The sequence below is a fragment of the Myxocyprinus asiaticus genome, chromosome 12, assembly GCF_019703515.2.
Source record: "Myxocyprinus asiaticus isolate MX2 ecotype Aquarium Trade chromosome 12, UBuf_Myxa_2, whole genome shotgun sequence".
Lineage (NCBI taxonomy): Eukaryota > Metazoa > Chordata > Actinopteri > Cypriniformes > Catostomidae > Myxocyprinus > Myxocyprinus asiaticus.
Window position 1 is genome coordinate 27,543,818 of NC_059355.1, and position 23,583 is coordinate 27,567,400.

Genomic DNA, 23,583 nt, shown 5'->3' on the forward strand with positions numbered 1-23,583 from the left:
AGGTAATGGGTGATTTTAAAAAAATGCTTTCTCTTACCCAAGTTTAATGCCCAGAGGCAATAAGTAAGTCATTTGTAGGTTGACTGCTCAAAGGGTGTTAGTACGTTAGTATGATTCTGTGGTGCTTTCGGAGCATTACTGTTTGTCAACTTCTGGCTAGCATGCTAGGGCAAGGATCACTTGCATTACTCTGACTTACTAGCTGGGTCTTCATCCAAATGTTTAGCATTTTTAAGCACATTTCTAGAAAAAGTGAATAATTGCGCGTTTCCATCCACCACATGCGCATTATCTTGAGAGAGCCCACCTTGTCATGATGAAGCAGCTGAAAGACCTCCTTGCTTTGGGGAGAGTTGTATTTGCGGTATTGGAGCAATCATACATTGTTTAATTAAATGCTGCCAGGAGACACAGCAGAATGAGTGTAATATCTCAAATAAGGAGGGCTGAAATGGCTGCTATGCCCAAACCCCGCCAGCCTCCATATACCTGGGAGTGCATGCATTTAAAATTCCAAACTTCCAAACGTCAAGGGCTATGTTCGAAATCTTGTGTTCCAAAGTCAGACCTTTTGTCGGGCCAATAACATCAAGCTGTCGTACACCTTTAACGTGCATGACTTATGCAAACCTCTAGAAAATCCACCTCTACCTATCAGATAAACTTTAAAGAGAATTTTGAGAGTTTATGTGTATATCAAAAGTTTCCATTCAGGTTTTCTTAAGTGCAAATGTAAAGTTTGCATAAAATTGTTGGATGGAAACCCAGGTAGGAATTTGAACCAACCCCTAACCTTAAGAGTTTAACAGACTGATCGCACTGTGAATTCGGCAACAATAGGTCGAAAGTTCTGGTGCTGAAATCAGTTTGTGCTTACAGAAGTTCGAGCCACTGCCCCTAGTGGCCGTTTCTGGGAGGGTTGTTGAACGTAAAGGCACGTGTGAGATCCAGGTTCCAAGGGAAATATTCACAGAGTGGTGCCAAAAGCGAGTTGTAGTTTTAATTGTAAATTATGTTATACAGTCGACAGTAATGAATATTTTATTAACCATACTCCCATACCCCAACCCTAAACCTAACCATCAGTGGTTTAAATATTTAATCTTAAAGCAAAAATGCAACCTCAGAATCGCGCTCACCATTGTTTATGTGAACATGATTACTTTCTGGTTTCCATGGAACAAGAACCTGTGTCTATGAGGTTGTTTAGTATCAGTAGCGCCATAGGAAAAGGTGAATATGGTTGAACTGATGCAAAAACGTCTGTTGGGGAGTGGCACTTGTCAGTAATTCGGCAGAATGTGGTCAATTTCAGTGTAGATTTGCACTGGAGTGACTTGAGGCCAGAATATAGACTAAAGGGTAGGCTCTTTTGACTTGTAAGAAAACACCTAGCACTAAAAAACATCCTAGCAGCAAGTTTTGCATGGGCAAGCACCACTCACATTTTCAAAAATTGTGTGAAAATCCATTTCTTTTTGCAATTCCGTTTGATGTTATTAGTGGTGCAGAAATTACACAGTGGAAAAAAAAATTATATCTCAATTTGCCTCTAGAATCATGTCAAATGATGATTCAAGAGACTTTGTACAAGCACAGATTACACTGTGGATCTGTTAATGAATAGAGTTTGTGAGTCCAGAATGTTTCAAGCCTTGTCCAACAATACTTTATAGCCCTGCTAACTAACCCATTCATCTCCCGCTTTCAAAGCATTGAGATAACAGCTCTGCTTTCTGGGCTCTGTTCCAGAATTGACATAGTTGGTACAGTGTGGTTTTGATTGGAGAATAAAGAGGTTTTTGAAATTTGATGATATGATTGCCACAGTGCGTATGTTTTCTCTTGTATCTTAGCAATATGTTTGTATTGGCTTGTGCTGTAGATATTATGATCTTCAAACAGCCCTTTGTCAATGTGTTAGTTTGAAGACACTGACAAATGTACCTCAGCTTCTGTATGTATGTCTCAGTTTTTTTACTCTGTTACTCATAGATTTGGAATTACAGGTCTGTTATGTTCTTAATTTGTAAGAATAAGTTAAACCAAGAATGAAAATTCTTTAAATTTTGTTGTTTCAAATAGGGATGTGCTAATCAATTTTCATAATCGACTAGCCAGTCAGTTATTTGAGCGATTAGTTGGATAATAATGCATAACAGGGTTTTTCCTGGCTCATAATGAGGCAGAGGTGGTACCATCCTGATCATGTGCACACATGCACTTGTACCATGCCTTCCACTGGCTGAAGCAAACACTTACAAGCAACATATTTTAGGTGTTCTAATAATTAGATGATTGAAGAAAATGACAATTATCGACTTATAGCATATTTAATTAAAGAAGCTAACCTGTTCAACATTAAATTAATTAAATACAACTTAACAGTTAATGTGTTCATTTATAGTTAACAAACAGCAAACTCGATTAACCTCTTAAACCCATAATAAGATCATCTCTGATCTCAGGTATGTGGGTGGGTATGGTGGGAAGGGACGATGTGTAGAGACCAATTGGCCACTGTTTTACAGCTTGGATTGGACTGATCGCTTAGATTGACAGGTCTTGATTTACCATGCGCACAACTGAAACAGTGCTGGATCTTATTACTTGTTACTTATTCTATGTAATTATGTGTCTAGTTTATTGTGGCATTTACAAATGTAAGTAGTTCTTAGGTTCAGTAAAACCCTCAGATCACTTGTTTGGAGAGTTTTTGACTTTTGATAAAAAAAGGCTACCTTGGTTCCAAATGCCATAACTTGCTTTGAGATAACAATACAAAATTTTGCCCAGATACAGTTGACATGATTGTAGTCATCATGTCAAGCATGAATAATTAACAAAATGAATAAATAAACTGCATCACTTTCTCAGCAGTGTTGTAACATAAGAGCCTCCAAACATGAGATGTACATGTTTGCATTTTTGAGAAAATCAAGATTATGCGTGGTTAGTAATTATTAAGTAACTGGAATAAGGCCATGAAACACATAATAGATTTTGTAGACTCCAGTTTTCGCTCACAAAATTAACTTTTGTGGGACACTTTTTGTGTTAGAAAGGCCGTATCGGATCACGCTCTTCTTCTGAGGTAAATTCACAGCGTGTCTTCTTCCAAAAACGATAATGAGCTCAAACAGGAAAGACTGTACCTCTCGTTGGTTTCATACGGATTACACAATCAGAGAATATTTGTTTTCGTTTTATTTAAATTGGTTCATTTAAAAGTAGACAATTAAAGCTTTCTATAGACATATTTCTCATGTCTGCGAGGCAAGTATATGCTGACTTCATTTTCGTGACGCGCTCCAGAAAGTTCACGGAGACCGAGACAGCAGAAAGCGCATCCTGTAGGATTTCTTTATTTTACAAAACCACAGCGTTTTGCTGTTATTGTGAGTGTACACAAATAAAAGTAAACCCTTTATAGTTTCAAATGATGTCTTACTCTTATCTGTATGACCAAAATTACTGGAGTATTTCTTTCTGCTGTTTTCAGGGAAAAAGTCAGGTGATCGCGCCGGCGCCTCCGGGGACCACAGAGGATTGACTATGTTATGTTATCAATATAAAAAAAACAACTCAAACAGGAGCAATTCAAATATTGAATTTTGGGGGCATTTCCGACCCTGCGTGATGCTATTTTGAGCCAACGTCTGATTAGCTTGCTTGTTGTTAAGCTTAAAGGAGGGCTATTGCCTAAGTTCTGCTGGCTCTATGGAGATTTTTTTATAGTGGTTTAATTTCACAGCAGTGGCAAACAATGTCGAAGTTTAGGGCAAACATTATCCTTACCCTGACAGTCAGAGGCGGCACAAAATTTGACGGAGGCGGCCGCCTCATAATTCTCTACATACTTTAATCCTTTAATCTTTAAAGGAGAATATACTTTAATCTCTCCACAGTACAAATAAGGGAGCATTACTCACAGCGGAGGATTTAACGTCCTTTTTTACTTGAAACATATTGTTGATGCGCCACTTTTCTGTAAAAACAGCACATAAAAAAAGACTAAACCCAAAGCATTAAAAAGATCAAACATCTTGCAGAGGCTTTTACTGTTATTCACTGTTTAGCACAGTAAGCTATCATCATGCAAAAATGCTCTCTAAAGGCCCGGGAATAGTTTGATTTTCTGTGTTCTGGAATGGATCGTGCCTGGCCGACTGCGTTGCCCTTTCTGAAAAGTATACTTTTCTAACCGCGAATGAATATGAACGTGTTCGACGCATGCCCACTATAACTGCTTTGTGATACTCTTTTAGTACAGTCCAAATATAGCCGCCTGCACCGACGATGTGCACAGATGGAGACGAGTCTGTGCGCGGGTCGAGAAAATCTAGGCCATGCACGGTCAGGCCGTACGGACTATGCCGATGATTAATAATGTGCCAAAAGTATACTTTGGCCTTAAGAACTGCCGTCTCCCAATTAATTTGAGAATTGCGACTCCCATTAAAACCACCATCACTAAAAATATTAATGTTAGTAGTTGACCCCACTAATCGACTAGTCAGTTGTTGAATAACTTTCATTATTCGACGACCCTGGCACACATTTAGTTTCAAACTCATGGCTTTCTGCCGTGGAATGCAAAAGTAGACATTTTAAATAATGTAGGCCTTCTGATTGTACTCTAGAATAATGTAGTCTTTTCCATGCAATTACAATGAGTTTTAATGAGCTTTAAAAGGACACAAAAGCACCATAAAAGTATCATAATAGTGGTCAGAGATGAGGAACGTATTAAGGTTGTGTAAATAATGAGAGAATTGTGTGAACTGACTGTTGCTTTAACAAGAACATTTAAATGATTAATATGTTGTTATTTTCACCTGAACTCTGAAAGGCAGTCAGGAAAAAAAGAAATTCTGGATTTACAGACTCAGTGTGGCTGAACGGAATGTATTGCATGAATGCCATGAGTAGAGGGATCCAGAGGCCGTCAGCAGATGGACCAATATTCCAGCTGGACATTCTAAGCTACGTTCGTCTTATGATGGAATCATATACATGCCTGACAATAATGATTTTTGTTGACAGAAATGTATTTACTTTTATTATATTGTGTTCAGAATGGAGCAAAAAAAGTTGCAAAGAACAAATTAAATTGGTGTCTTCAAAGTCTAAGGATTGCATTGAAATCTCATGGATTGCATCACCATGGTGACATCAGTGGGATGTAATTCTAACTCTCACTGCTCAATAACAATTACATTACAAATAGTCATTCTTGTGTGAAGGGTTTCCTGAGTATGTCTATGTATATAAATGTCAGACATATGTCTTTGGCTGCTGTTCCAGTGTCTCGTCTTTTATAACGTAATCTGTTACAAAAACTACAAAAGATTGCAAAATCAAAATATATTGTATAATTTTTTTGTCATTGTTTGGAATCTTGCTGGTCAACTCAATTAAAGAAGGCTCAGAACGTGCAACTCTCTGCTCTTCCTTCAGGATACTGTAATTATCTTAGGAAGATGCTGTGTCATTGTGGTTGGCTGAACGTTGTATTTGCAAACCGTTTTGGCTGGCTGAACTGTGTATTTGCAGTTGGCTTGACCGGATATACCATAACTATTGTGTTTTAATACACCATGTTATGTTGACCGTAGTTTGAAAGACCCTTCGTTCTGTTCCATTCAGCTGCGCTCCATCTAGCTGTTTGAAAGAAAGTTGTTGAGCACTGTCTCTGCCCCGGACAAACACTCTGTGCTGTGTTGGATTTTGTTGCTGTGATTATTCATGATGCGTTTCATTAAATTCAAAGACTCTAAATTTCCAACATCCTACTGGGAATGGAACGCCACTTTATGTCAGACTCCTAGCTCGGAAAACTATAACTCAGATTTCGCAGAGATGCAGGTGTGTGACGTCATGCAAACATGTTGGCACCCAGAGAGATTTACAGAGTCAATGATAAACATTTACTTATATTAAATAATATTAATTAATGAGACAAAGTTCCCACATTACAAGATAATATAACTTCTTTGGCAAACATTTTCAGAGACTGGTGTTCAAAACACGTAATCATTCTCTCTTTTGATTATCGTGAACCTGTAGAACAAACGCTAGCTTTGCAGTATTGTTTATCAGTTTGGTTGCAATGAGACGTCTCTGTGGACAAGGTACCACTGAAAATCACAAAGTAAACAATCTCAAAATTAAAAATGACACAATTTTAAATTTAGTGTAAAGTCACATCACACATGATCATTATTGATCATCGTTTTCATGATCGCTCATTGCTGTCACGAACGAGTACTTGAGTGCTTGTGCCCATCCCAAGTAGGTGAAGAAGTGTCAGTCATAGGGTTGCGCGGTTTACCGGTACTAACGAAGTATCGCGATACCAGAAAAATTAAAAGGTACAATATCATCTTGTTACTAATTTCAGTATCATATTACAGTATGCTGTCATTAGCAAAAATGATGTGACAGTTTTGAGATGAAATCAATGACAATTTGAAAATAAAATAAAAAAATTATTTTTATTAATAATTAATAATTAATAATTTAATTAAATGTTATACAGTCACATGCGTTGCATGCTACAGAATGTACAAGAGGTGCTGCTCTGCTCTGTCATCGGCTCCACACGCATGCGCACACACTCACACAAACGCAACACACACTACTGTTGCTTAATTTTTATGCATTGTTTTTAGAGTATAAACGGCTGTTAACACTTAAATGAACTCCTCCGGTGCAGCTCAGAGACTTCAGCTTGAGAGTTGCGACAGGATTATCCCTGCATTAATGGGAAGCTTGATATAACTAACCCGTCACAAACAGGAAGAACTCAAAGTTCTGTCAAAATAAAAGTCCTGCTAAAATAATATGTGAAATTGAAGACAGAAAGTACTGTATAAAAATGTAATATTCAAAAAGTAGCAATAATACTCATAATAATAATAATAATAATAATAATAATAATATAATATTAAATGGATGTTTTATTATTATTAGTAGTAGTAGTAGTAGTAAGCAATATTACAAATGCAAGTGATTCAGCCATAGCAGCCTTGTTCCACAGGTAATCAGATTTTTTTTCATTCATGTTTTCATTAATACTGTGCAGCTCTGTTGAGCAGCATTTTATTTTAGCAAAAATAAAATTGCTATTTTCTTTTTTTGTAAAAAAATAAAATAATAATAAAAAACTATATATATATATATATATATATATATATATATATATATATATATATATATATATATATATATATATATACACACTATATTGCCAAAAGTATTCGCTCACCCATCCAAATAATTGAATTCAGGTGTTCCAATCACTTCCATGGCCACAGGTGTATAAAACGAAGCACCTAGGCATGCAGACTGCCTCTACAAACATTTGTGAAAGAATGAGCCGCTCTCAGGAGCTCAGTGAATTCCAGCGTGGTACTGTGATAGGATGCTACCTGTTCAACAAGTCCAGTCGTGAAATTTCCTCGCTACTAAATATTCCACAGTCAACTGTCAGTGGTATTATAACAAAGTGGAAGCGATTGGGAATGACAGCAACTCAGCCACGAAGTGGTAGGCCACGTAAAATGACAGAGCGGGGTCAGCGGATGCTGAGGCGCATAGCACCAACTTTCTGCAGAGTCAATCACTACAGACATCCAAAGTTCATGTGGCCTTCAGATTAGCTCAAGAACAGTGCATAGGGAGCTTCATGGAATGGGTTTCCATGGCCTAGCAGCTGCATCCAAGCCATACATCACCAAGTGCAATGCAAAGCGTCGGATGCAGTGGTGTAAAGCACGCCGCCACTGGACTCTAGAGCAGTGGAGACGCATTCTCTGGAATGACGAATCACGCTTCTCCATCGGGCAATCTGATGGACGAGTCTGGGTTTGGCGGTTGCCAGGAGAACGGTACTTGTCTGACTGCATTGTGCCAACTGTGAAGTTTGGTGGAGTGGGGATTATGGTGTGGGGTTGTTTTTCAGGAGCTGGGCATGGCCCCTTAGTATGCTTCAGCATACCAAGAGATTTTGGACAATTCCATGCTCCCAACTTTGTGGGAACAGTTTGGGGATGGCCCCTTCCTGTTCCAACATGACTGCGCACCAGTGCACAAAGCAAGGTCCATAAAGACATGGATGAGCGAGTTTGGTGTGGAAGAACTTGACTGGCCTGCACAGAGTCCTGACCTCAACCCGACAGAGCACCTTTGGGATGAATTAGAGCGAAGACTGTGAGCCAGGCCTTCTCGTCCAACATCAGTGTCTGTCCTCACAAATGCACTTCTGGAAGAATGGTCAAACATTCCTAAACCTTGTGGAAAGCCTTCCCAGAAGAGTTGAAGCTGTTATAGCTGCAAAGTGTGGGCCGACGTCATATTAAACCCTATGGATTAAGAATGGGATGTGAGTTAAGTTCATATGCGTCTAAAGGCAGATGAGCGAATACTTTTGGCAATATAGTGTGTATATATATATATATATATATATATATATATATATAATTTTTTTTTTTTTTTTCATTAAAGCTGTATGTATCAATTTGATTAAACACCATTTGATCATAACATTTAATTAAAACATTTAACGTGGAATCCAGAAAAAATGAAATGGAAAATGCATAATTTGCATTGCAGATCTTAAAATCAAGTAATTTTCTGTGTAATTTAATGATTTTTTTTTATTTTTTTAAATCGGAGGCTTTTTATTTGTTGATTATAGTATCAATACCAAGGTACCAGGGAAGGTATCATACCGAAGCCAAAATGTTGGTATCGGAGCAGCCCTAGTCAATCATGTGATTTTATTTTATTTATTTTTTTATTTTTTATGTGAATACCTTTGAATCCTTTTGCGAAGTATTCATTTCTGGATAGTATCTGAATAATATTTAGCTGAATTTACACCTTGCACTTCAGTGCGTCTCTAGTGTGACTGGACAGAGATTTGCTTGCATTTACCTCCGTAAAATTACATAGTTCTATGCAGATAACAGAAACCCATTAGCATTAAGACTTTTGTTGATTGTAGGTAGAATTCCTTAACCACCTCTAAATATAGTTTGAATGATCCGATCACAATCCGATCACAATGCCTCTTGGGTGCATTTATACGGGCTTTTAATGTGGTCAAGCACTAGCCTATCTGATAGGGATCCGATCACCAAAAATTGATGTATATGTCAGATGTAAAGTGGAGCCAAAGATATGTTTGCTAAACCTGTTCTGTCCACTTTAAAATGGTTAAAGGAGATTAACATCTCTAATTGTGGTGGTGTTTCAAAAATCTGTTAATAATGGTAATTCCAGGGGTTATGGAATCTCGACATTCCTCAGCTATCTCCTCCTCTCATCTTCCGCACAGAAATTCGGTTTTAAATCCACACAGCCGCCCTGTACATATCTTGAATTTGTGGAAGTGTTTTAAATGTGAAACACATTTACTTGAAGTCCTTTGATTTTCATGAGTAACTGATGTCGTTTCCTTTGGGAAATGAATGTTGTCAGAACATTCATGAAGATAATCATAATCCTAAATCATTCACAAGCTATTTCTGACTGAAATCCGATTGAAGTCTGAAAACTATTAATTAAGAGATTTTTGTGTGTGTAGAATTTCAGAATTATGGGTGTATTGTGCTAACTGATTGCAGGTTCCACATGCTTCCCAGGAATTCTTTTCATAACCCCACTGTTATCTGCCACAGACAGAGAGAGGGGTCAAAGCACAGAGACAGTCATACAGTGCACCACAGGGCAAACAGGGGTTAAGTAGCTCAAGGGCACAGTGACAGGCATTTGAACCTGGAATCCTCCTGTGACTCCTCCTGTAAACTTTTAATGTGCATGTAAACATACCAAGGAGTAGTTCCATCAACTGGCCCCTAATTCTGTCGCACTGGCCCCGGCCTCAAACTATGATTAAAGAGCCCTTCCTTGAAGTATCATGTACAGTAAATACCATGGTGTATACCAAGTACAATGAATATGTGCCAATATATGCAACATTGAAAATTCCTAGGGACACAGAGCTAGTTTTAAAGATATTTGAAGAATGTGATTTGCTTTAGAGTTTAAGGTTGGTGTGGTTCATTAAATGTGCGAAAAAGTGATTTGTGCAGAGTATCCCGTGTACTGGTTGAGTTTGTTGGCTGTGGGGCAGGCCTGCTCTCTGCTGTGTGGAATGTGTTTATGGGCCTTCTCTTCCTGCAGTGCCTATATTACACACATTTTTGACCCAGGGTGAGGAGATCAGTAGCTGTTGACTGACTGAACACACATTCATTAGGGATTTCAAGGAATGTTCCAGATTCTTTCAGTGTCCTCACAGTTTTCTTTGCCCAGTATGATTCGTTCACCAAAATATTTTTTTAATTTTTTAATTTGTATTTTTTGGACAATGTTTGTAAACACTCAGAATGACATCAGACATCCCGTAATGTTGTGAAAAATGCACATCTTGTTTGCAGATATTCTAATGTTAATGCTGTTGTATTACATAACAGCACAAAATGTTGTTACTCGCCCTCATGTAATTTCAAACCCGTATAACTTTCCTTCTTCAGTGGAACACAAAAGGAGATGAATGTTAGTCTTAGTCACCATTAACTTCCCTTGTATGAAAAAAAAAAAAGATGCGATGAAAGTGAATGGTGACCGAGGCAAACATTCTTTCTAACATAATTAGTGTTAATTCCACAGAAGAAAGTCAAATGGGAGACAGGTTAAAGATTACATGATTTTAATTTATTGGAGAATGTTTTTAATTTTTTTAATGTTTTTTTATGTGATGTTCTGGACCAGTTGTCCAGAATATTCCTGTTTTAACGTGTTTTCTACTCTTATGTTCATTCTGGCATTCTCTCTTTTTCTGTAGGATTACCAAGCCCCTGACTTTTGCCGACTGCGTGGGGGATGAGCTTCCTCTTGGCTGGGAGGTGGTGTATGACCAGCAGGTGGGCGTCTACTACATCGACCACATCAATAGTAAGTTTAGCTCTTTAGTTCCGTCTTTAAACTACATATTCTGCACAGCTGCTCCAGCAGCAATTATGTTAAAACTTGGTGAAGGAGGGGCCTGGGTAGCTCAGCGAATAAAGACGCTTACTACCACCCCTGGAGTCGAGAGTTCGAATCCAGGGTGTGCTGAGTGACTCCAGCCAGGACTCCTAAGCAACCAAATTGGCCTGGTTGCTAGGGAGGGTAGAGTCACATGGGATAACCTCCTCGTGGTCGCTATAATGTGGTTCGCTCTCGGTGGGGCGCGTGGTGAGTTGTGCGTGGATGCCGCGGAGAATAGCGTGAAGCCTTCACATGTGCTATGTCTCCGCGGTAATGCGCTCAAGCCACGTGATAAAATGCGCGAATTAAGCCTCAGACGCGGAGGCAACTGGGATTCGTCCTCCGCCACCCGGATTGAGGCGAGTCACTACGCCACCATGAGGACCTAGAGCACATTGGGAATTGGGCATTCCAAATTGGGGAGAAAAAGGGGAAAAAATAAATACTTGGTGAAGGAGGCATTTATACATTTTGGCTTGTTGTTAACAGTTTTGTAGGTTTGTCAATTTTATGTGTAAATTCTGTGTGATTAATTATATTAAAATTAAAGCGTTCAAAAAAATTAACGCAATTAATCATGTCCCCGGAGTGTAATAAGGAATATTCCTACCATCGGAGCATTTTAAGCTTGAAGTATGACCAGTTTTCAGCAAGGGGCAGTAAGCGAAACTCTATAAAGAAAAAGCTAAAAAAATAAAATAAAAATACCCTAAATACTGTATTTGTGAGCTTTACAAAGTTTTTATTTAAATGAGATATGTATTTTTTTTATACCTTTTTTTTGCTTTATATACTTTTACATTCCCCTGGCACTTTGTTTTGCTTTTCTGTTTTCTCTTTTGTTTTAAAAGTAATCTTATACATTTCCTGATGTATAATATTTGTAATTACACAAATTTATAACACTGAGGTGATTTGAATAAAAAAAATAAAAAATACTCTCAAACTTGTTTGACACTAGTAACAGCACAAGATTAGAACATGTTCTTGCTTTCAAACACAGCTGGACGGAGTGCAATTCCAAATGCAGGGATCTTAATACATGGTTATCTATTTTTCAAACTACATTTAACTTGACACAGCAACCTAAAAATGCTGTGTTTATGACACAACACAACCAAAGTGAGATGCTCCAAAAGCATCCATCTGACACAGGTGTACATTGATGCATCCTTAGACGAGCCCTTTTAATAAATCTATCTCGGACAGACTGACTAATTCAATTGCAAACTGGATTGCTTTGGACATCGATAGGCTTATGTTCAATAATATGGAAATAAACAGTATATTGCCTTAAAAAGACTTTACTCGTCTACCACAATAATGTAATGCATTTTAATTATCTGAATTATTAAATTTATAATGTAATATTTATAATTATTGAAAAAATAACTATTTATAATGATTTAATCATATATTGAACTATAGTTATTTGAGGGCATTTTCATCAAATATTTATAAATGTTATTAATTGCTATTAATTCAGTTAATTCATCAGAATATCATGTAACAAATTCTAAACAAAATTTTAATCAATCGCAGTATTTTTTTTTTCGGCCAGTCTTTAGGAATGACTGTTTGTCCTGACTGATTTTGCAGGTGAAGAAATCAGATCTGTTTGTTCAGATAGTGTCGTCAATATCCAGTATACAGTGGTTGCCAAAAATATTGGCACCCTTGGTAAATATGAGCAAAGAAGGCTGTGAAAAAAAATCTACATTGTTTATCCTTTTGATTCAAAAACATCACAAAAATCGAACCTTTAATTGAAGTAAAACAATTGAAACGGGGAAATATCTCATTATTAAATAAATATTTTTCTCCAAATTGGCCATAATTATTGGCACCCTTTTATTCAATACTTTTTGGAAACTCCCTTTGCCAAGATAACAGCTCTGAGTCTTCTCTTATAATGCCTAACGAGGTAGGAGAGCACATGGCAAGGGATCTGAGGCCATTGCTCCATATATCTCTACAGATCCTTCAAATTCAGAGGTCTATGTTGGTGGACTCTCCTTTTCAGTTCACCCCACAAATTTTCTATGGGGTTAAGGTCAGTGGATTGGGCCATGGCAGAACCTTGATTTTGTGGTCAGTGAACTATTTTTGTGTTGTTTGTTTTGGATCATTGTCCTGCTGGAAGATCCAACCAGGGCCCATTGTAAGCTTTCTGGCAGAGGCAGTCAGGTTTTTATTTTTTATCTGTTGGTATTTGATAGAGTCCATGATGCCATGTATCCGAACAAGATGTCCAGGACCTCTGGAAGAAAAACAGCCCCAAAACATTAAAGATCCAGCACCACTGGTAAAAGACACTGGCTACCACCCCTGGAGTTTGCTAGTTCGCTACTTCGAATCCCAGGGTATGCTGAGTGACTCCAGCCAGGTCTCCTAAGCAACCAAATTGGCCCGGTTGCTAGGGAGGGTAGAGTCACATGGGGTAACCTCCTCGTGGTCGCTATAATGTGGTTCATTCTTGGTGGGGCGCGTGTTGAGTTGAGCGCGGATGCCGGGGTGGATGGCGTGAAGCCTCCACATGCACTATGTCAACAAGCCATGTGATAAGATGCGCGGGTTGATGGTCTCAGAAGCGGAGGCAACTGGGATTCATCCTTCGCCACCCAGATTGAGGCGAATCACTACGCGACCACGAGGACTTAAAAGCGCACTGGGAACTGGGCATTCCAAATTGGGTGAAAAAGGGGAAAATCCCCCCCCCCACATAAAAAAGATCCAGCACCACATTTAACCGTGGGCATTGGGTACTACATCTCTGTGTGCGCCAAACCCATCTCTGGTGTTTGCTGCCAAAAAGCTCTTTTTTTTTGTTTTGTTTTGAAGTTCCAGTAGTGTCTGGCAAACTGAAGACACTTGAGTTTGTTGTTGGATGAGAGCAGAGGCTTTTTTCTTGAAACCCTCCCAAACAACTTGTGGTGATGTAGGTGATGTCTGTTTTTTTTTTTATTATTTTTTTTTTTTATAGACTTTCTGACCCCAAGACCCAACTAATTTCTGCAATTCTTCAGCTGTGATCCTTGGAGATTCTTCGGCCACTTGAATCATCCTCACTGTGCGTGGAGACCATATAGACACACGTCCTTTTCCAGGCCAATTCTTAAGATCTCCAGTTGATTTTAACTTGTTAATTATTGCCCTGATGGTGGAATTGGGCATTTTCAATGTTTGGCTATTTTCTTATTGCCACTTTCCATTTTGTGAAGCTCAACATCCTTTTGCCGCACATCAGAACACATCAGAGTCTAACCCACTGTGATTGATGATTAAGGGAATTTGGCCTGTGTGTTACCTCATATTTATACCTTTTATATATTAAATATTTATTTAATAATGAGATATTTCCCCTCCTTCAAATGTTTTATTTCAATTAAACATTAGATTTTTGTGAATTTTTTGAATGAAAGATCAAAAGGATAAACAATGCAGATTTTTTTTTCACAGCCTTCTTTGCACATATTTACCAAGGGTGCCAATATTTTTGGCCACCACTGTATCTACATCAGTTTCTAGTAATGATGTAGACTCAAAGAATATATATTTTTTTTTTACCATGATACATGTCCAAAAATATGGAAATACCATGTTACATTTTGGCAGTGGCATAGCCAAGGGTGGGTCGAGGTGTGTCTAGGCCCACCCAAATTAGACCCTGGCCCACCCAGAATATTAGAGATTATTCTTTGACTTCAAATATATATTTATAAAATAGTTTCAAAAATGCAGAGATTCTAATTTTTGAAAGTGTGAAAGAACCGTTTGAATGCGCTTCTCTATTGTTAAGGAAAATTTGGTAAAAAAAACAAATTGGGTGAAAACTTTGCCCTTTCATTTTTATTGAGGCCCACCCAAAAGTAATTTCCTGGCTACGCCCTTGCTTATTGGTACCATGTGAGATCAAGTTTGCTGAGCTCTGAGCTTGAGGTTCAAATAGTGGTTTTATGTGACTTATGTGAACATTTCTTTCTTGTTGCATTGTTTTGTCCCATGCCTTTTTATATAAACAATGCAAGTTATTACCTTTGGATTCATCTAAGCATAATATGATTGCTGTTTATAAAATGATTATCAAATACTCATTATGGATTCAAGAGGAACAGGTCAGTCATGTCATTATAGTCATGAGTGACGGCTTTAACACTTGCTACATTTCCGTGCCTCCTAATAATCTGTTAATAGTTCAACTAATAGCTCAATGTGAATGAACAGCCTTAATGTAATTGGAACGACATGATCCAACTGAGTTTGATCAAAGGAAAGATGCGATGCAGATAATCTTTTAAATAGGAGAATAATTGACATGTTGACCTTTTGAATCTGACTACTTTCACATTCAGTGTCAAAAATACCTCTCCGTGTACTCTCATCCAGAGATGTCTAGTTATTGGAGGAAGAATGGGCATTAAGACATTGATCTTATCTTAAAAAACAAAACAAAAAAAAACTGTGCTTCTGCTCTAGCATTGCGCTTATTGAAATTTGATGCAGTATTGCAACTTCTCTTGTGTTCTCCCTTTGATTAATTGTTTCTGCTTGTAATATTCTCATTTAGCTTCTGCTGAAAATGATGTACACTCACAATGCATGAAGACTCCAGTCATATCAGAAGCCCAATAAAAGCTGTTTAATTTGACATGGAGCGAGTCGCCCCCTCATGGGCGCTGCCATGTCGACAGCACATGACAACCTTTGTCATGCAGTTGACTGAGTTACTGCCATTAATAATAACATAAAAGTACTTGTAAACTAAACAAGCAAACAAAACAATAAAACAAGCACAATATTCTTACTTCAGACTACAACGGGGCATAAGTCAACCATATAGTCCATAGTTATGGTATGGTATTAATAGACAGGAGTGTGATCCACCAGACAGTCTGAACAGAATGACTGCAAGTGGAAAGATAAAATGTCCAAACAAGTCCCTGCTGGAGTCATGAAAAAAATCACTACTACCTGCAGCTCTCACGGATAAGCGGAGCGACATCGAACGCCAAGCCCAAGCACAAGGCGGTGTTCAGCCAGGGCAGAGAGCTCTCAAGCCAAAACAAAAAAGTAACAAAACAGAAGATAAACAAACGTATTCAGTGTAAAGCGCCAGCACTTGGTAAACAAACTTCCAGTATCCAGGATGATGTCAGTATAGAGTCCAAAACCAAGTACTACTGGGACCGATGGGATGAGTAAGAGCCAGCTAAAATCTTACCCTGCGTTCCAAACGGGATAAATCCGCCTTCGTAGGGGAAATGAACGTGACCGCCATGTTGAAGGGTCATTCCAAACCGAAGGGCTAAATAAATTGCTGCTTCTAAAGGCCCTTCAAAACGGGCGTTTCCGTATGGTTCAAATGATGGACACTTCGCTGCCAAGCAGACCGGAATGGGACCATAGGTCATAAATCTGAAGGCTTGTTGTAAATTAACCATTCTGTTGTGTTTGTTTTGTGCTGACACATTTTATGTTTCCGGTCAAAAATGACTGGCCCAGTAAGATTGTTTATAAATCTCTCATATTGTATATATTATCACAACTCTTTATAATTAAATATATATATATATATATATATATATTAATTGATAGAAGGATTCATTAAATTGAGCTTAAACTGGACCAGAGGGAGGCACTCCCTGTGGGTGAAAAAAAAAAATTATTATGTAATTATTATTAATTAATAACCACTTTCTTGATCTGAACAAAATAGTTGTCATTTTAAAGCTTAGAATCTGGACTTTACAATGCATACAGCTGATCCTACCAGTTCTCTAATGCTTTTTAATTAGCTGACAAATAAGAACCGTTTCGTTCTCATTATTTGCAAATTTGTTATCACAAGTTGCTAAAACCATAAAAAAGATGAGATAGCCATGTGTTATATATCGTTGGAAAGGTCTCAATTAGTAGAATGCAATGAGCAAATTTGTTTCACTCAGAGGCCAAATTGCAATGAGTATTAGTGTATGAAATTCCCAGTGACACACGTAAATACACCGATCAGCCACAACATTAAAACCAATGTTGTGGCAGATTGGTGTATAATAAGCAGGAGTGGCTTTTTATCATGTTTTTCCTTATTACTTCCTGAAACATACATATAACATAGACAATGACATATCGTAACTTACAGCAGACTTTCCTGTTTCAAACGAGCCCAAAAACAACATAATAAAGTAGATCTTGAAATATTCCTCAAAGATGCACATTGTGTGTTTGTGTGTGTGTTTGTGTGTGTGTGTGTGTGTGTGTGTTTGTGTTTGTGTTTGTGTTTGTGTTTTTGTGTGTGCACACATCCACATATCATCTAAAGGATTGGGATATTCCTGAACACTTAATTGTTCTGTATTTTGTAGTCTAATCTATTCATTTCCATTGGCCGGTCATTCTTGACCGAGAACACAAGTGTAATAAAGTGAAATAAACCAAATAAATGTAAAGAAAATTGTCTTTTTTTGTGTGTGTGTGTTTTTTTAGATACCATATGTGAACAAAGTCAAGGAATTTTATTCCAATTGGATTAAATTTAAAAAAAAAAAAAATTTACGAAAAAAAGTGTCTGGGTCAAAATGGCCAGAACACAACATAAGGGTTAAACCAGCTACACCTCTAAACACACTGTGAATCTATAAACAAAAAGTCTGTGGTTTAAAAGTGCTTTTAATTATTATAATTAGCTTTTGTTAAGCTTTTAAACCCCTAGCTTTCTGTTTGAAACTGGCTTTTTCTTGTGTTATTTTCCTGTAAATTCGCTTGATCTCTCATTCTAATAAAGGAGTTGAAATAAATAAATATACACAGTGACATTTTATTTATTTAATAGTTGAACATATTTGTATACTGGTACATTTTTTGGTTCATATTTTTTAAATAAATAAAACAAATATTTAAACAGGAAGCTTAAATTTCTCCATAAACTTTTCGGTTTGATTTTTCTGAAAATATTTAATAGTAAGGCAAATTCATGTATAAATATTTCTGATTTGGTGCAGGTCATTAGCGTCACCTTTTTTTTTTTTTTTACACAACGGCAGTGGCTCAATTTGCTTGAATAGATGACATTGAAGTGCATTCCGAATGACTGATATTTTTTAACCTTACACCCTTCAACCCGCCGAAGCTCTCAATCTGAGGGAAAAACCCTCTGAAGGGATTAGGGCATAGGCATAAGCCCTTTGGAATGGAATGCACCCTTACTTAGTGCACCTTTAAGTGATATAGTGAAGTTATCATCATGAGAAGACTTTCTTTGCTTATTTTAGATATGTTAGAAAAGGCAAACATGGCAGTTACACACTGGCTTGCTAAATAGCCCCACTCTAAGGGGGCGTTCACACAGGACACGTTCTTTAATTTTGTCGATGCTGTTTTTCAACGCGATAGACTGAAGTTCTATGCCAGAATACATCTAATTCACATGTAAACAGATATTTGCATCATATTGCACAGTTTAGGATACATATAAAATATACATTCAAAATCAGCAATCAATTTGAATTAATTCAGATTGATAAAATCTGTGCATGTAAATGTTGTCATTGTGGTTTGATGTTTCTCTCTCACAGAGACAACCCAGATAGAGAACCCTCGCACACAATGGCGTCAGGAGCAGGAGCGCATGTTAAAGGAGTATCTGGTGGTAGCGCAGGAGGCTCTCAATGCCAAGAAAGAGATGTATCAGATCAAACAACAAAGACTGGAGCTGGCACAGCAAGAGATGCAGCTCTTCAATCAGCTCACTCAAGATGACAACCGCTCCATCACCAGCTGTGAGACACATACTCTTTCCTTCTCATTTCTCTCCCACATTTTCACTGCTGATTCAGCATTCTACAGTGCCAGTCCATTAGTCATATTGTATGAGGTTTCAGTGAAGTCATTGTAACTGTAGGTTTGGTTCTATGCACTCATTGGCTGGAATCTGTCCCTTTCCTCACCCGTACTTCCCTGTTCTCCTCCCTTCCTCTGTTTCTTTTCCTCTCTTCTTTACCACACCTCACCTCTACCATTTCACCCCTCCTTTTCCCTCCACCTTCTCCTCCTCTTCCTGCCTCCATTCAGCAGTTCTGCTTTTTCTTCCTGCCTCTCACTGAAACATGCCTTTGCATTTATTCATACCGGTCACTCACAAAAATGTGCCATAGCGTTACAGCTGTTTTTGGACGTGGTACCATAGTAGTACCATATATTAGGGTACTACCATGATGGTAATATCAGGGTATTTAAGTACCATGTAAATACCGTTGTACTGTTTATGTATTTGCAAAACTTTTTACAGAATCATAGTATTACTAGCATCAGTGTACACACTATGTTACCGGAGTGGTTATGCGAAAGATAACATATGATCAGACAATAAGGTTGTATCTGTGAAGTAAGGGATGAGGAGTTAGCCGGTTGTTATTGTTTCACGTCTGAGCCCTGATCAACCTGCCGGGGTTTATTTTGCGATAACAAATGGCTGACTGTACATCATCCCACTTATTACACTACTACTAACCAAATAAATAAATAAATGTTGATTTGCTTTGAAATTATGTTATTATGTGAGAAGTAGTAAATCGCTAAACAGCTGAAATCCACCTTTGGTTTGCATCAAAGTTGTGTTGGTGTTTATTCTGTAAATAATGACATTACACATCTTATTAAAAGACTACTTGCCAAATAAATAATCAAATGGACATGAAACATTGATTTGAGTTTAAATTATTTTATCAGCTTACTTAAAGAGATCGCAGAGTGATCCGAGAAGCAGGAAAGATGACTCGTTAAACCTGCATGGGCGGTCTGATATAACCTTATTGTAAAGTGGTACCAATTTATAAGCATAATTTGAGTGAAATGTTTTATTCAGACATTTAGATAAATGTCAGAATTGCTTAGTAGTTTTGCTCTAATGACAGAATGCTGGCGTGGACTCTTAACAGTTTGTGCAAAAGCTGATGATCAATGTTATTTCAGTATGATTTGTGAATGTTCCAAAGAGTATCTTGTGTGCTTCAATGGAAGCAAGGACATCTGGCCTTTTGTACAAAGGAGTAAACATGGTCAATGTCACATTTTCTTCTTTGATTAGTTACTTACACTCACCGAGCATACGAGTTACCGTAGCCTTTCTATCAGCTCAAACCAGTCTGGCCATTCTCCGTTGACGTCTCTCATCAACAAGGTGTTTCCGTTCACAGAACTGCTGCTCGCTGGATGTTTTTTGTTTTTGGCACCATTCTGAGTAACCTTTAGAGACCATTGTGCGTGAAAATCCCAGGAGATCAGCAGTTACAGAAATACTCAAACTAGCCTGTCGAAATCACTTAGATAAAAAAAAATTCCCATTCAAATGGTTGATGTGAACATTAACTGAAGCTCCTGACCTGGATCTGCATGATCTTATGCATTGCACTGCTGCCACACGATTGGCTGATTAGATAATCGCATGAATAAGTCGGTGTAAAGGTGTACCTAATAAAGTGCTCGGTAAGTGTACATCCAATAAAAACAGACTGTTGTCATTTTAGAGCAGGAAAAAAGCTTGGTGACAGAATCTGAGAGTAATGAAAACATGCACATCAGCTTGACATCTTGTCCGTTCATCAGTAAAAGAAGAATTTCATTGGTCACTTGACGAGAACACAAGACCCCGTCTCGGTGACAGAATGATTTTTTTAAAGCAGGCCGAATGTGTTTTTTCAGTTTTTGAAGCCATTAACTCAGCAGGTAGTCCAGACAGTCAGGTGATTAATACCTCCCGCTTAGAGACACTAATGCGAGCTCTGTCTCCCTCTGCCTGGCCAGTGATTACGTAAATAAAGCTAACACCTGAAAATCATTGGAAAAATTAGCAAGTTTGATATCAGCTTAAAAGGATGATGGCCTTAATTCATTATTAGGGGGTGGCTAAAAATGCATAGCACAGATGAGATAAAGCCGTTCGAATGTCTCTCTCTTGTTAATATGCACTCATTTTCAGACACTCTTTTTTTTTTTTCTTTTTTTTTTTTTTTTTTTTTTTATTTAGAATGGCCAGTTCCCAATGTGCTTTTAAGTCCTCGTGGTCACGTAGTGATTCGCCTCAGTACGGGTGGCGGAGGATGAATCCCAGTTGCCTCCGCGTCTGAGATCGTCAACCCATGCATCTTATCACGTGGCTTGTTGAGCGCGTTGCCACGGAGACATAGCACGTGTGGAGGCTTCACTCTACTCACCACGGCATCCATGCTCAACTCACCAAGCGCCCCACCGAGAATGAACCACATTATAGCGATCACATGGAGGTTACCCCATGTGACTCTACCCTCCCTAACCGGGCCAATTTGGTTGCATAGGAGACCTGGCTGGAGTCACTCAGCATGCCCTGGGATTCGAACTAGTGAACTAGAGAACTCCAGGGGTGGTAGCCAGCCCCCATTTTCAGACACTCTTGAAATGCCGGTTTTGTTAAAGAGACAGTTCTGGTTTTAGCACTGGTTCAACAAATCAATGTACTGTGGAAATAGTGCAGTATCTTAAATATTTTGTATTCATTTTACATCATCACGTTTCGTTTTTTACATTTTCAAAATCCTAAAACTTTGTTTATTTCCATGTCTAAATTACATTTAGAATCCCACATTTTCAGTGTCGACTCTGAATTTTGGACCCCCAATGTTTGTTGGCTCATGCTTTCCGTTGTCTTGTTTGAATTGCTCACTTGGAGTTTTGGAGTTTCATCAACTTACTCCATCACTTTTTCACAATTTTTTTCTCTCTCTCTCTCTCTCTTAGCTCACTCTGGTTCCTCTTCAAATGCAAAATATGACCCTGACCAAATCAAAGCGGAAATCGCCTGTAGGCGTGAGCGGGTAAGTCATTATCCTCTGAGAACAATGCCTCATACGTCAGGCCCTGGGGGAGGCAGGGGCCCCTCACATTCTGTGTTGATTGTGTGTTTGTATATGTGGGTTTGGGGAAGGTGGGCACCTTTAGAAACAAGAGGCCTAGGTTTGGGTAAACTGCAGTGTTTCTCTGTGAAAGAGCCACTGGGCCCCTCTGGATTAGTGCTGTGCTACAGGAAGAGTCATTGTGTTAGGAACGCCGGCCTCTGGATGATGAAGTTGTGTGCTTGGCTTGCCATTTCATGTTGATGACTAAAGAAGTCATATTAAAGGAGGAGTTCTTCCAAAAATGAAAACTGTCATTATGTACTCACGCTCATGTTGTTCCACAACCGGAGTGCTATTTTTTTTTTAATGCAGCACAAAGAAACATTTTGCAGAAATGTTCCAAACAAGCTCTATACAACTATGCAAGCTCCATACAACTCCTGTGCTATATTCCAAGTCTTCTGAAGTCATTTGCTATCTTTGCACAAGTAACAGACAAAAATGTATGTATGTCATTATTCACTGATCATTTTCCCCTCCACCAAAGATCACAAAGCTAATATGTTCACGTTTAGATTCAAAAACTGATGTAATGACGCAAAATCACAATTGGTTCTCTTGTGTCGTAACCAAACATGAAACCAGTTTGAACATGTGTAGTGGAGAATGGAACCTAGATCCGGATTTATCTTTAATGGTGGGTGCCCCCCCCCCCCCAATTTGAACTGGTATTGTATGGAAAAGGGCTTCACAAAGGTTATTCAGATTCTCCTTTTGAGTTCCATGGAAAAATAACATAGGGGTTTGGAATAACATCAAGGTGAGAAAATAATGACATAATTTTCATTTTTGGGTGAACTGTTGCTTGAATGTTTTTAACGTTAATAGCATTAAAGTAAACTTGTAAAAACTCTTTTGTTTTTTGAAGCAACTGTGGACATATGTATTTTGAGTTGCATTGACCCAGAATCACACTAAATTAAAAAAGGTCTCTAATGCTATAGTTTTTATGTTTCTATCCCAAAACTTTGCTGAGATATAATCATTGAAGGGTGACTGTCATAAAACTTTTGAGAAATTGTCTGAATGTCTGAATTTTTCAGACATTAAACAAACTGAAATACTGTAAGTTATGTCAACTCTGCATCTGTTGTTGCATCTCTTACAATGATGGTATTTAAGATTTTAGCAATTTGCTCTTGAGATCATTTTTTTTAACACACTCACTATGTACATGGGATAACTTTCCTGAGGTAATTGTACCATTACGTGAAAGTTGTTCACATCATCAACTTCTTTCTATAGCTGAAGCACTGATTCGCTGATTACATTAGAGATGATCATTTCATCCAATTGCATTGTATCTTTCAACATCCCCTATAATGTTCATACAAGTGTTTTTGTATTGCTGTAATTTGTAGTTAGGGTTAGACGAGGGCTGATTGAAGGAGAGACGCCAAATGCAGCGCTCCCATTTGAACGGACAGCAGCTACAGTGATTTGACACACTACATTAAATACCATAAAAACATCATGTATATTTTGAATGTAATGATAACCTTGACATAATTTGAAAGCTGAGACTTTGTTTTATCAATAACAATAGATTTCATTGTGTTGTGGCTTAATTTAGTTGTTTTGTGGCTTATTTCCGTTGTGCTGTGGCTTTTCTGTTGTG

The 23,583-nt window shown here is 38.0% G+C and overlaps 1 protein-coding gene across 2 annotated transcripts in view; it reads left to right on the forward strand.

The window, feature by feature from the left end:
• LOC127449393 (protein WWC3-like) overlaps positions 1 to 23,583 on the forward strand; it is a 103,125-nt gene that overhangs the window by 37,783 nt on the left and 41,759 nt on the right. For both annotated transcript variants that reach the window (XM_051712783.1, XM_051712784.1), the window contains exons 2-4: positions 10,856 to 10,965; positions 18,612 to 18,815; positions 21,808 to 21,884. In XM_051712783.1, the coding sequence (XP_051568743.1) occupies positions 10,856 to 10,965; positions 18,612 to 18,815; positions 21,808 to 21,884 (391 nt within the window). The remainder of the gene's footprint in view (positions 1 to 10,855; positions 10,966 to 18,611; positions 18,816 to 21,807; positions 21,885 to 23,583) is intronic.